Here is a 15240-nt window from a genome sequence, read left to right as displayed (position 1 = left end):
GATTTAATGACACACCAATAAGTTGTTAAGTATGAATGAGGATTGCCAAGTATGGTAGAAATGATTTACAAGATGCTAGGTAGAATTCAATTAGAAAATGATGAAAAATTAAGTATATTGATGATTATTATGCATTGGTCTAATGCTAGATTGCATTTGGAGTACCAAGTCTTGCAACTAGAGGTTTGATCAAGTAACACTAGGTGAGTGGATATTGCATCCAAATGATTTGAAAAGTATGAAATGAGATTTTAAGTGTATGTGTTGTAAATGGTTTTATAGAAAATGCATAGGAACAAGTTGATTTCTATGATGTTGTATGAGCCCTAGGTTAGGATGAAATGTTATGCATATATGACTATATATGTTGAGCCATGAATGGATTATGATTAGATGACATGTTTATACACATAAGTATATGTGTTAAGCTATGGATTATGACTAGATGCAATGTTTATGCACACAAATATGAGTTAAGCTATGAATGGAACATGATTAGATGAATGTGTATACACATAAGTAAATGTGTTAAGACATGAATGGATTATGACTTGATGTGCACTGAGGGGCATGATAGCTAAGCTACAAGTCATGTAGATATATTGATATTAACTTATATTGTTGTGCACTGAAAGGCATAGTAGCTGAGCTACATGTCATGTGGATATAGAATGATTTATGATTAGATACTATGTTATGTAGGCATTATGTTATGCTGTATGATGAAAATGAAATGTGATGTTGCTATTATGCTTTGTGATGCATATCATAGCTTAGGTAAGGTGGAGGAATACTATCAGAGAAAGGGTCAGTGTCCCGACCCAAACAGAAGAACCATGACTGATGTATGAGCCTGACAAATGAAGGCCGTGTGACCCAAACAAGCGTTCGTGCATCAATCTTACATCATATATCACATATTATAAAATCCTTATAATCATCATCATCATCATACTTAGCATATTACACGACTTGTCATTTAAAACATTAGCCCTTTGGCTCATATTTATATGCAAACTTAGTCATAATATTCACATAGCCCTTCATTGGCTTAATACATTTTATCCATACAAACATTTCATTAAATAAAATATAAGGCAGCGCAGTGCTTACATAATCAATTAAGAAACATAACCTAATACATGGTGCGGAAGCATAAACATAACCCTAACGCAACGAAGCAGACATGTCATAAGGGAAGCCTACCAGATGCCAAAAGGTGTTTGTCTAGACAATGTCGCTAGCCACTCAAACCTTGGTGTCTATTTATTTGTGCAATATAATTGAAGGGGTGAGTAATACTAATACTCAATGAGTGGAAGCATATAATCAATTGTAAATGTGTAGAGATAGTTGCTACACATATCTTTTAAACATACATACATTACAGTAGGCTAAAACTTATGCATAGTTAAAACAGATAGGGCATCACCAATCATAATTATCCTGTCATCATCATGGTAGCCATACACGCTGTTAACATATAACTATTTCTAGCCCAAACTCATGGTTGTTGCTAATTTCACATCATGCTTATCTGACCTGAAGAATGTTCATATTCATGTTCAATTTGTGGACACTTCAAACATAGTTTAAGCTCATCTTTGGTTAATGCTTTCATACGGTCCTTACTTTAGGCCATTTCATCAATTACATCCTATTTATCATATCATATCATATATCTCATAATAGTAAACTAGAAGCATAACATACATGATTTAATCATCATTATCATAGAGTGGTCCTCCTTGGACATAACGTAGTCACATATGGTTGTCAATAGACGGACAACATATCATATCATATCATATCATGCTTGGTACCGTAGTCACTAGCGAAAATCATGTCACGCTTAGTGCCAAAACAACTGACTGAGTATCATAATCATCATCTGGAATAACATCAACAAATGGCATCATAGCATTGCAAGTGGGACTATACCACCATCGCTACAAGTGAAACATATAAACATGCATAAAGATCCAAGCACAGCAAGTGGGAATCATAAACAAAACTATACCACCATCTTTACAGGCAAGGGAACATAGTCACAGGGATAAGACCTCACTCAACCTTATAACATATAATAGTCCGAAATCATCCTTGGATGAAACATACTTAATTGACATTATGGGTGATCATAACTCTTCATAGGATTTATGCGGTAATCGTGTAAGTGTCAACTACATCATACATTGTGTACATATAATTGGTCCTCTCAATAAGCACTTACATTTCATAGTAATACATCCATTTATTTCATATAAACAACAATTCTCAAATACTAGAATCAGTCATCATTCACATTAATATTATCACCAGCATAATTTCATTTCCAAGAACGTCAATTATCATGCATCATTTCCTTATAGCATAGGTTCATAAACACATTGACAACATCTAGCCTAAGCACGGTATCTCTGGGCATTACACATTTTTTTTCATAGGCATTTACTAGTTTAGGTACAACATTTCTAGACACATAACATATACACATCATACATGACATTTGTTTCGTTATAAGAAGCACACACAGGAACACCTAATCATTATGCTCCTAAATCATAGAAATTCCCACTCATTTTGATAATTCGAGTGCTCCTTTTATCAACACTTGCACTTGCAGCTCGCCAATGTTTTCACTTCAACTCAAGCAACTCAACAATTAGAGAATGTGCATAATTCTTACTCCCATTATCATCTAACATTTAACAATGCAAAATAATCATTATTTATGCAGTCATTCTCTACTTCTTAGCTAAATTCTAGCTTTGCAAAATAGTTCAATCTCTAGCTATTCAACATACAAGCATAAACTCCTTTAATTCTTAAACAATGTGCATAACTCTTACCTTAAATGCTAATTTGGCTCATTTAAACTCCAAATCTCCAATAGTTTCAAGCACCATCAACCACCAAAGCTGGAACGTAGAATTTCTACATCATAAACCATTGAAATTGACAATCAATCAGTGATAAGCTTTAATCTTACCTCTAGATTGATTTTCTAAGCTCAAATCCAATTCTTTTTAACTTCAAAATCATATATGGAAACATGGCTTTTAAGGGCAATGGAGAGAGCTTTTATTTCCTTTTGTGTTCAAATGGGCAAATTGCCCAAAGTCTTATTTTATTTTCTTTTTTTACAAATTTTCATGCATATATTGATGCATTTGTAAATATATCGATATATTTTCACAGATTTCCCTCAAATCTATCAATACATGAGGCAATATATCGATAGAAATCACGCAAAATGTTCTCTACCCAAAATGTATGGATAGCTTGGGAAAATCTATCAATATATTTTTCACAGAATGTCCCCTGATCCAAATCTATCGATACATTTGGACAATGTATTGATAGAAATTATAGAGAATGTCTCTTTGTGTTTTTCCTACCAAGAATGTATTGATACATGAGGGAATGTATTGATGCATTTCCTCCATATTGCATATCTTCAACACTTCAAGCTTCCTAAGTTCAAATTTCAAACTTCACTATCAATTCTGACTTACATTCTCATCTTAATTCATCATGAAATGATCCACATCATTACATAAACTCATCATACAATTCAATTCTCATTCATGCTCTATGTCACATACTATATCAATCAAAACTTAGCATAATTAGCTCAAATGTTATATTCATCTACGTGCCAAACAATTACATTGCATCATTTATGTTCCAAACATATGCACAACATCATTTTAAGCCTTCACATACTTATATATTTCATTGTAATTTCTCTATATAAACGTAAGCACACCCTTAAGCTCATAAACATATACATCAAAGTTCAATTTAGCTCACTCAAATAGCTTAGTTTACATCAAATATATTTAATATCAAGATCAGGGGTGTTATAGTCGTAGGACCCAATTTGTACGGCCTAGGTGGGGTGGAAGAATACCACTAGAGAAAAGGTCGAAGTACTTAATTTGCATGGCCTCAGTGGGGTAGAGAAATACCATTAGAGTATGATTCATGTGCGCATTGTGATATGCTGTTGATGATGATGTAATGAGTTGTTTAATGTATGTTTTGAAGTCTATGTACTAAAATAGAGAACCAAGAAAATTAAATGGCAGCTAAGGCTATAGGTGAAGAAAATAAGTATAGGAAAGGCTTGGATGGCCCAAAAATGGAAACATGTGCATAAGATTCTGCATATTAGACTAAGGTATCGAGACAAGCTAGGTAAGATTCTAAGTCTTTTAAGAAATCTACCCATTTACTCCCTTGGCATCTCATAGTGTATAGTTTCAAAGTTACAAGCTTAGCAAGAAGTTGGAGTTATGAATGACACTAATGGGTGAGTTTAAGATAAACAAGTAAGTTTTATTGGGTGGAATCCCAAATGCATCACAGATTTGCATAGAAAAACGTGCACGTTTTCAAGAAATGACATGGTTTATAAACTTTTTGAGTTGTTACTTGTTCCCCTTTATATCTCCTCACTAAGTAATTGTATTCACATTTTTAACTCTCATGTTTTGTAAATTTAATGCTACCCGAGATACGGACGCGCAAGGGATTTACGTGTTTATTTGTTAGGCTCAATGACAAAAGCATTTAAGAGTCACTCCATTGGTAGTTAGTTTTTAGTTAGGTTATGTTATTGGGCAAGAGACCTTGTATGTATAAATATAAGTGATTTATGAGACAAAAGAAATGTCCAGCGCATGTTAATGTAGCCATATGTTGGCAGGTAATGGATAAGTTGTATAACCCATGTATGAGTACATGGTACATGTTATAACATAAGGATGTGCCTTATATGAATGCCTAGTGTAAGACAATGTGACCACAGGGTGGCAAACTATGAAATTTATATGAAATGCTGATTATAAGTAATGGCACATGTTTTACATAATGTAATGTTATGTGTATATAAGTAAAGAGGTTATGATATTAAGTATGGCTTATGTGATGGAATTGAAAGCTCCAATGATGAGCTAAGTGATGATGAATGAAATGAGACTCACGTGGATTTGATATCCACCATCAAGTCTTCACATCGATCATGTTGAAATCCAAAAGAAAATTCGATTTTGTAGTATTTTTTTATTTAAAATCTAAATTATTAGAACTCATAAAAAATAGTTTTTCGTATTTCAACTCAAAACAATAAAAAATAATTCGTAAAATACATATCATGTATCGTAAGATACACTTTCGATATTTAATCAAATACAATACACCTATTAATACATATCAACTACTAACATCTTATCATACAATGTTGATAATTATACTTGAAATTGTTTTAATTACTGATTTCATTTGCTTATCCCGCAAATCATTTTTACTTTGTCTTTAAACATATTAACCTTATGATGTCAACAATTTCAAAAAGAAAAACAAACTCCTTTAACCATCTACTATTAACTAAGTCACATATTTGAGTAGTGTTCATCTTTTGGGACCTGCTACATATAGTTTTCCAAAATTTTTAATGGCTGAATAATTTTAACACTTCTCCAATTTAAGCAATTCTCCTTATTTATTTTGTCAAATGATTGATTAATAATTGTGGGAACTTTTCAGTTACTTCAATCCTATTTCAAGTGAAGGTGTGGCATGTCACCTGTCAATAACAAAACTTATATTAAACAGGAAAAAAAATAAATAAAACCTTTTTCCTTGTTCCCTCTTTACAAAATAACATGCAACCCCTATTTACACAATAATGGCTCATCTGATCTTGTAATATGCTACCATTTCCTAACCGTTCCCTTCTTCAGTACTAGAATGGCCAACTAACATCAACTATGAACATACAAGAAATGTGCCCTTTTTCGAAAGCCTTTCAAGGTCTGGTTGCACCATGGGCTTCTACATGCATTACAAAAAGCATCATCGTTAAGCTATCTCTGAAAATTTTCAAAGAAAAATGTAATTCAAACAAGTTGTGAACGTTGTATTACCTTTTCTGCCTGTCCGAGAAAGAATGCTAAATTATTGCGAAGCGGATAAAAATCTATGGAACCGTTGTACTCTTGCCTGATTATTAAATGAAGATCTGCATTGTGATGAACTTCTCCTCCTACGAAAGAAATAATCTTCTGTGTCCAACACATAAGAAATCTGCCAACATAATACAGAAGATCATAAGCGAAAAAAGACCCAAGGTAAACATCACGTGCATGAGCGATTTCTTAGTGCTATGAATACACTGTGCGTCTACAGTCCTTAATGGCCATGAACAAAAGAAATCTAAAGATTAAACCAGATATTAATAACAGCAAGATACCTTGTATGAGTTGCAAGCTATCTTGTTTTCTAAACCATTAACCACTTCAACACCTTCCATGGCCAAGCAAGTAGCAGCAAATTCATCTAGACCTGCATATTTGCTCTTGTTTCTGCAAATATCAATAAAGAAAAGCAGATTAAGCACTAGTTATTTAATGGCATATTCCAAATCTTTCCTTTCCTACAATCATAATAACAAGTGAGGCTGAAAGAACCAAGCATCACCTGCTACATTTAGCTTTAACACCAGATCATAATTAATTGCAAACCTAGGAAACCTGATTCCTAGTGTTATCAGCTAATACCTCTTTAGTGTAATGCCATGTGGCTCCTTTTTGCCAGGAAAGACTGAAAGAAAATCATTGTGCAGAAAAGCTGAAAAATTAGGTTCCATGGAAACAGCAAATGCCTCTGGTTTTTCAATGACATTGTCCATCAACTGAATAGACAAACGAGATGGCGAAGATGACTGCAAAAAAGGACCCAAAATAAAAAATTATACAGAGGTCCAACAATCAAGAATTATTTTAAACAAACATATATAGAGACAGAAAGAGGTGCCTTAATCTGTTCCCTTTTTCTTTTCTTTTTTTTTTTTTTTTTTGTAAAGGGGTCATAGTAGAGGGACATATGCAAACTTACACATTTCAATCGATATATATTCTCCTCATGAAGAAGGACACGTGCATTCTCATAGTACACTGAATCCATTGTCTTCCCATGTTTCCGGGATTTTTCATACTCAAACAATTGAAGAAGCTTATTATCCATCTCATCTGTTGCAACAGCTTGAAGCTGCATTAAAAACTATAATTCAGAGCAGTTGCAGGAAAAAGGAGGAAGAAATTAGGGAAGACCATCAAAGAAAGCAAACCTGCTTAACCAATTTATATATTAACTTGTCCAATGTGAATAACACATAAGACTGGTTTCCTATTATAGCCCGACATTCATCCTCAAACTTTGCATTATCAGCAGATCCATCAAGCAGACTGTAGAGTGCACTCACAAATCTGAGTTGCAAACAAATGAAATTTTCCAAATTAGAATGCATCAGACACTTCATATTGTGCAGCACAAAAATTGACAGTAAATTAAAATGTAAATCACCTGGCATATAAATCTGAAGAACTACCATCTTTTGAATGTTTCCACTTTATCTCACCACCTGTCGAATTTGTTTTTGCTGACAGTATTCTTTCATATAGGATCTAAAGGAAAATCCAAAGATCGAAGAATATTTATTAAATTGTAAAAAGAAAAAGAAATAACTCAAATGTTTTAGAAACCCTACATACTTGATGAAGTCGGAAAAGAACATAGAAATCATCATTTGCATAAAAAACCCAAGAACTGTGTCTATCTTCATCAGGTAAAACTGCAGATACATGCTTTGCAAGAGGCTTCACCGTAAAAAGAAAACGTTCTGAAAATGACAAGGACATGCCATCTCCCACAAAATGTATATCAGTCATCCCTTCAGCTTCACCTTCACTCTCAGCCTTACCATCAACTTCATCACGTTCGACCTCTTCCTCTTCATGCTCTTCACGGGAGCATTCATCACCTGCAGACTCACTGCCCGATGCATCATCACCAGCCTCTGAGGCATTTTCACTATCCTCATCATCAGCATCTGCATCATTTTCTCCTCCAGCATCCTCACAATGCAACTCTTTCCCATTTCCAGACCGATACTGTCTGTTTTCAACACCATGCTTTGCCTTTGGCACAGCCTTTAGACCAGTATCACCATAGGCAACAAAATTATCCTCCTCAAAATCAGCATTAGGTGATAATTCACCTTCTTCTTTTTCAATTTTGGAGGGCCCAGCAGATTCTTCATGATATCTACCAGCATTAGAGCCATCTGTAGGTACTCCATTTACTAATAAAGCATGTTTTGCTGCATCACCACCCTAAAGTACCAAGGAAGTTCACATAAGCATATTACAACTAAAAATCAGAGAGATAACCTCCTGGCTTTTCCACCTTAGCAAGGAGGAGGTGAGCAGAATAAACAAGGAAAGCAAGGCCCAAAGAAGCCAAATATTGTTACATTTCACCAAAACCAATTAGTGATATCAGCTTCAGCCATGCTACATAGAATACAGTAGTTAATATGCATACCTCTGATGAATGTACAAGATCAGCATTAGCTTCAGCTTCATGATCCTCACCAGGGGCAATGCTAGGTCTAGATGCTGCTGCACCACACCCTTGAAATTCAAAATAATCTCAATATTGCAAAACGATTTTGGAGAGAAATGGATAATAAAAATCAGAGTAAAAACAAAAAGAACTAGGTTAATGAACCACAAAATCATGGAAACTATTGTCATGTAACTGTTTCTGATATACAAACCTGATGCCCCTTCAACATTGTTTCTGCTGTGATTATTTTCTGCTCCAATTGCAAGGGCTGCTATGGAATTGCCTACTTTTTCAATGGAGGTAAGCATGTTAATTCCAGGCCTTTTATCACCTACAAATTTGATCTCTTTCTCTACCTTTGTATCATCCCTAGAGACACAACCTGAGCGTTCTTCCTTGGCTAAAGTTTCCCCATTTGTCAAACTATTTCTGCAAGAATTAGTTAGTTCTGGTGAACTATTCTCATCTCCATCACTAGGAGCTTTTTGTTGCCCAGAATTAATAGTAGCATCAGCTCCAGGGCTGCCATCACTTTCAGCAATGCTTGATCCGGTGCAGTTTACAGCAGGATTCTGTACTTTACCAGCATCATCAGTACCCTCTCTGCCATTAGGTCGAGGAGGAATACCCAACATGGGCTCCAAGAAAGTGGTCCAGAGCCTCATAACTTTATTTAACTGTTCTTTGGTTGAGCACATCTCTTCACATGAATATTCTATAAGTTTATACAGGTCTTCATGAATGTCAACATCCAAATATTCATATTCAAGGTGTGGAGCTAGGGGTTGTCTGTGACCGGCAACACTAGCCACAAGAACATCATCCTCTTTCTGGTTCTTCTCTTTCAACTCCTTGATTTCAGCCACTAGAGCTGCAATTAGAAATATAAATCCATGAGACTAGACAAGCACAATATAAGAATATAGAAGAGCATAGAAATGTACATTCTATCCTCAATAGCCACAGAATAGTGTGCAATCATACTTTGGGAATTTAACAAACTTTTGGACTCAGTACGAATGGAAATATTTCCTCAATCCTTCAGCCGGATATTGCAACAACAGAAAGAGCAGTATTAAGATGTAGTTAAATGGTTTCACCATATGGGTTCTAATTCTACTCATAAAGACAAAATATTAGAACAAAGTGTTAAAATCATCCCTCAATCTTTCAACCAGATTTTCCAAAACAGATAAATGCAGCATTTTGCATATGGAAATTCTACTTACATTTTGCACTCAAGTTCTTCGAATCCTGTTGCTTGAAATAGAAGCTGCGGTGATCAAGTGATTTGTAATGGTTTTTCGCATAAATTTCAGCCCAAACCTTGTTGAAATCTGCACGGCACTTTGTCCACTCTTCTTGCTTCTGTTTCAGGCGAGTTAAAATGACTGGTAATGCAAGAGCAGGATTTTTACGTAATATTTCCATCACATCAAGTCCATGGTCACCATATAAACGCTCAATGCACCTTAAATTTAGAGCTGCAGTAAGTGATTCAGGAGAGGCCAAAAGTTAAAAAGATGAATAATGTTCACACAGCAGAAAGTAACATATGATTTGATGATCTAATAATGTATACAAACCAGTAAAGTGGTCTTCAACACGAACTGAAGAATCCATATTTATCTTATTTTCATTAATGTTGTTCAGCAAGTCCTCAGCACGCTTGGCAGTTGAGCTCACAGATTCTAACAACATATCCAGCTCAAATCTAACATCAACCAAGAAGTCTGTTATGGCTAAAAGGAGATAACATCTAGAATTTCCACGGGTATAAAAAAATAGAATAATCAATTAGTGCACATTAATTTTTCTTCTGAAAACTCATTTTCACCTGCATTCACATGCAGTAAATAAATTTGTAATCGGAGAATAATCAAACTGAAGAAGATACAAATAAGAGTAATCACTATATTGATTGCACGCGTAGTACTGGGACACCAGAGGAATACCTATCATCCTCGCATCTGAACAAACTTTCTTCATACTGATTTCTGCGCATGTGCTTAAAAGAATAATCCTCACTTCCTGAAGTCACAGAAACCCAATGATCATTCAGCACTTGAGCACCAAGCTCCGATCTCTGACTTGCTGAAGGTATTGGATACTGAGAGACAAGAGCACCCAAGAAAATCAAAGTCAATACAAAATCTTGCATAATTTGCAAGCATAAAAAACAATAAAAAGTTTATACATCATCAGGCAGAAGCCGATAGCTTGGGGTACAACGTTCACAGTTAGAAAGGTCAAGCTCTTGTATGGATTTTGCCATATACTTCTCCCTGTATCTCTCCTTATCCTTAGCTCCCTCCATTTCACGTTTCTGCTCTCTATCTTTATCCTCTAACTTCAATGGCCTGGATGCATGTCCATCACCACTAAGTGATTCTGCAATAGACAGGCAAACCTTATTGGAATTTACAAATATGATACACACACACACACACACACACACACACATATATATATATATATATATATATATATATAATAATTTGCATCCTATAAGACTAAACTATCCACACACATGCATACAATAAATGAGAAAACAGCCAAAAAGAATATGAAAATCTATAACAAAATGGAAAAGAAAAGGATGCTATCAGTTACATACTTTTACTAATAACACCAGCAAGAAGCCCATCTGCAGGAGACATTTAGATTAGAAACAGCCATAAAAATAAATAAACAAAATAAATCAACTCAAAACTGATATATCTTCAGCTGTTACCAGTATTCTCACAATGCTCCAAGAACTGATTGAACTCATTCATAAGATCTGGATACTTGCCAAGTAAATCAGTCACCTGACATAGGCACAAAGAAAAGTAATTAAACTAACAGTAAAGGTAGAAGATGGAGCATGTCCTTGATAATTCAACAAAGATAAGTAGATTGTAGAATTGAAAAGTCAAATAAACCAGCTAGAGATGGTGTAAAACATACCAAATTTTGCAAATCATTCCGTCTGATTATTCCATTGCTATAAATATTAAGGCACTTTAAGAATGCCTGGTAGTCATCTGAGCTGCATAGCCTCTCCTTAACTTTCTCACAGAATACAAACCCTTGGTTGCACATGCCTGCAGTTTGAATATGAAAACCTAAAAGTTAAAAGGTTATGAAGGAGAAGAAAATGTGCGTAAATCTCAATCTCATTACACAAGCAAGACAAAATATTTGAGAACTTGAAAAGACTAGCTGCAAAGGCTCATTAACAATCATTTTGGAAAACAAAATCAAAGGGCTAGCACAAGTTTTTCACTCAGGCTAAGAAATATAGGCATTTCCCTCAACAACACCCCAGCAGAGCAAATAAAAAACAATTAAGAGCTGAGTTTGCTAGGAACATCAAGATGCAAACTGCAGATTGCTTTTCCCAACTGCAGATTGCTTCAAAATCACAGGAAACATGTATTGGAAGCCTATACAGCCTCGTTACAGTCAAAACCATCATTAAAAAAATAGCAACCAGCATCATGTAAACATATCTCACATCTGCATCAAATACAACTACAAGCTCATTCTCACCAGTAAATCACACTAATGATTGATGAAGAGAAGCATCCAGAAGAATAAATTAAAAAAACCTTATTAGCAATATATAGCAAAAGAACAAACAAAATATTCAACAAAAACAAAGCAATACCTTGCATATTATAAACAAATAGAAGCTGTCCAAAATGCTGTCAAAAAGGTTGGTGGACTCACTTTTTAAAGTATCTCTGTCATCATAAGAAGCAAATCCTTCAACCTTCCTTCCAGATCTTTTTTTGTCAGCAAAACGATGCAAGTTAAAATCCCTATTGTTGTCATGCTCAGGATCATCCTGATCACGAGTCCTTCGATCCCTATTTTCCTTGTCCACACGCTTTCTCTGCTCCTTTTGCATTTTCATCATTGCTTTGTCGTCATCCAGTTCAGGACGATCAACACTGAGATCCCGATCAGCATGGGAAGTAATCCTATCCCTCCGACGTTGCTGATAGAAAGATAATCATTATTTCATATCACAAACACATCAAAATTAATAGCAAGTGAAAATAACATAAATAGTAAAAGGAAAAAAATAGAAGAGTTACCTTGTCTATTTGTATATGCCGCAAGGTAGGTGTAGCAGAGCTTCGCTCATTATAACGCTGAGTTGAATTTCGACCATATGGAACTTGATGTGTCAAAGACGCTGCTGAAGCATCTGGTAAAAATCTTGTGAACTCCTCAAGCAGATCTGGATGGTCCTCAAAGAGAGCAGCAACCTGAAAACAATGAAACAAATAACAAGTAATGTTTTCTAAAAATAAACTTTCCAAGAGATTAAAATGTAGTAAGCACCAAAGAGACAACAAATATAGGAAACAACCAAAAGAAGATTAGTACCAAAGAGACAACAAACATAAGATGCAACCAAAAGAAGACATATTACCTCACTGTAGACCTCATTTATGTCCTTGTGCTCCTTCCGGTACATATTCAAGATATCCAGAAATGATTTATAAACATGCTCATCATTCTGGAAACGTTTCTGCATAGCAAAGTGCATAAAATTAAAATGGATAAACATGGACATTGGTAAGGCATAATATTATGGCACAATTATATCACCTTTATTTTGTTTACAAAACTGATTGCTTCTTCAAATTCAACAGTCTTTTTTGGAGGAGCCTCATCCTCATCAAGGGTTATTTCATATCCTTTTGGCAGGAAGGTATTAAATCCATAAATCAAGTTGTTATGCCCTTTAAATAATTCCTTCACTCGGGCAATGACACCGACCGTGTCAGTCCTGCAGAAGACAAAAGATGTATTGAAAATTTAGTAATTTAAAGCAACAAAAAATGTGGCATTTCAAAAGAGGATACCTTTGAGCCTTGAAATCCTTCATGACTTCAAGGAACATGTCATACTTCTCCTTTTGATCCTGAAACATCTCCTTCACTTCCTTTAGATACGTTAAGGCATCATTTGTAGTCAGTTTCTGTGACGTACTTCCCACTCCTACACCTACCCCTCCAATGCCTCCACCTCCGCCTCCACCTCCTCCTCCTCCTCCTCCGCCTGGCATTTGGTTTTGCCCATAGCTTCATAGGTAGAAAATGATAAAAAAAAAAAAAAATTCAGAACAATAACCATTTGACCAACACCAATAGTAAACTTCAAAATTTTGCCCTAAACCTAATTTTCTTTCAACAGATAATTACTCTTAAAAACGACCTAAAGGTTACATTCTGTTGGAAGTAAATTTACTACATATTACAAAACCAAGAGGTAAATGCAACCTAGAGTAAAGATCCCACGATCAAAAAAACCAACATGATCCAAGCAAAACAAGTCAAGTCAAAACATTAACAAATCACTCAATTCAAGTGGAAAATATAACAAACCCACATGCAAATTCAACGAAATTCCCCGTCGAACCTCACCCCCCCAAAAAAAAAAAACCATTAAAGATGACAAAAATAACCAACCATTAATCAAAAAAAAAACAACCCAGATTACCAAAAAAAGCAAACTTTCATACAAAAACAACCATACAAACCCTCGACGAAAAAGCCTTACAAGGATTGTAAAAACAGAGCAATGAAAAGGCAAAACGACTTACGATTCAGCCCTTGAAGAACCAAATGGACGTTTAAATTGAGAACCGGAATATATATCGTCCCTTATTCGCTTCATCCCTGTAAACCAAAAACCAAAAGAAAAAAATAGTGAATTTTTTTTACAACAGGATTAATCATTTACGAAACAAAAAGAAACCCATTTAAAAAAATTGGGTTAAGGAAACTTACTTTCCTCTGTAACAGATCTTACAGGAGGGGGAAGACACAAGGAAAAAAAACCAAACCACTTGGCTTTTTTTTCGATCTTCTCTGTTTTGAATTGCTTTTTCGTTTTCTTTATTCTTTTTTTTTTGGGTTCGGTTGAGTTAGAGAGAAAGAATTGAAAGGGCGGAATATATAAGAGAAAGAGGGAGAGAGGGAGAAGAGGCAAAGAGAGAAACTTGGTACGTGGGGGGGGGAGTCAAAATCTGAATGAGAAAAATTAAAAAGGTATTTCGAAAACTGGTGTGAAGCGAAGGAGAGAGAAATTGCTTATGTTTGGGGTTCTCTTGAGAGACTCTGTTCTAAATTGGGAAACACAGTTATGAGTTTTGTTCTTTGTTTCTGTAGGGTGTACTAGTGGGCTTTCGTTTCTAGTTAGCTTTCAACCATGGCCTTTCGGTCCGTCACTACTGGCCCAACCAAATTGCTTTCGGCCTTTTTACATTTTGTGAGTTAGGGTTCCCGAAGAGCAGAGGTTGATTTTCATACTACTATTATTATATTATACTATTACCACACCAAAATTCACCTTCTAAATCATCGTATTTCTCCTTTTTATACAAATAAAAAATATTAAGTTTAAAATATGTTTTCTTGATTTCTGTAATTTTATTATCAATTTGAAGAAACAAAAATTTTTTTAATATTTTGGATAAATTTTATCGCATTTATCTTTGTGATTATATAAAATCCGCTTGCATGATATTTAAGTTTTAATTATGTAACTCTATTTTAATGGCTTACCGCGTGCTATATGAGATTTAAGTTTTGTTTAGATGCAATTTCAAGCAAAAGCCGTTAGAATTTTGACTATCTTTATGTGCCACTTTTGCTACTTTACTATATCCCTTTATTTTAAAACAAAAACTTGATAATGTCATATAAGATTAGGATTAATATTTGATGCATTAACAATGTATAGCTTTTATACATTATCAAGCTATCAAATGGCCATATCTTATTAATGAGGCTTTTAGGTCGCAATCTCTTATTATTTTAAAGG

General features: G+C 34.8%; 1 protein-coding gene across 3 annotated transcripts; it reads right to left on the bottom strand.

Annotated features, from left to right (window-relative positions):
* Window positions 1-5490: 5490 nt before the first annotated feature.
* Window positions 5491-14549, bottom strand: SNL2 (SIN3-like 2). Of its 3 annotated transcripts, none has more exons than XM_018119806.2 (24): window positions 14205-14549; window positions 14018-14093; window positions 13278-13496; window positions 13021-13201; window positions 12842-12940; window positions 12501-12674; window positions 12130-12400; window positions 11365-11501; window positions 11150-11225; window positions 11033-11062; window positions 10613-10806; window positions 10371-10525; window positions 10002-10129; window positions 9645-9899; window positions 8627-9286; window positions 8392-8480; window positions 7560-8180; window positions 7372-7472; window positions 7136-7274; window positions 6904-7056; window positions 6567-6730; window positions 6260-6371; window positions 5934-6093; window positions 5491-5841 (listed from the first exon to the last, which is right to left on the bottom strand). In XM_018119806.2, the coding sequence occupies exons 2-23, from the start codon at window positions 14089-14091 to the stop codon at window positions 5965-5967; spliced, it is 4161 nt and encodes a 1386-aa protein (XP_017975295.1). In that variant the 5' UTR covers window positions 14092-14093; window positions 14205-14549; the 3' UTR covers window positions 5491-5841; window positions 5934-5964. The 3 variants fall into 3 exon arrangements, with proteins under 3 accessions (XP_017975295.1, XP_017975297.1, XP_088661484.1); XM_018119808.2 differs by having other exon boundaries at window positions 8392-8468; XM_088805358.1 differs by having other exon boundaries at window positions 8392-8465.
* Between the last annotated feature and the right edge of the window lie 691 nt (window positions 14550-15240).

Source organism: Theobroma cacao, chromosome 4 (genome assembly GCF_053813885.1).
Source record: "Theobroma cacao isolate CCN51 chromosome 4, ASM5381388v1, whole genome shotgun sequence".
NCBI classification, from domain to species: domain Eukaryota; kingdom Viridiplantae; phylum Streptophyta; class Magnoliopsida; order Malvales; family Malvaceae; genus Theobroma; species Theobroma cacao.
The sequence above is the reverse complement of the archived record's forward strand: the minus strand, read 5'-3'. Positions and strand labels throughout refer to the sequence as shown.

Excerpts from the sequence above, each read along its gene's own strand:
- SNL2 (XM_018119806.2), bottom strand. The coding sequence starts at position 14,091 with ATGAAGCGAATAAGGGACGATATATATTCCGGTTCTCAATTTAAACGT. Across the intron at positions 12,675-12,841 it reads TAAATGAGGTCTACAGTGAG|GTTGCTGCTCTCTTTGAGGA; the intron begins GTAATATGTCTT and ends CATTGTTTTCAG. Across the intron at positions 11,502-12,129 it reads TGACAGAGATACTTTAAAAA|GCATGTGCAACCAAGGGTTT; the intron begins GTGAGTCCACCA and ends TTCAAACTGCAG.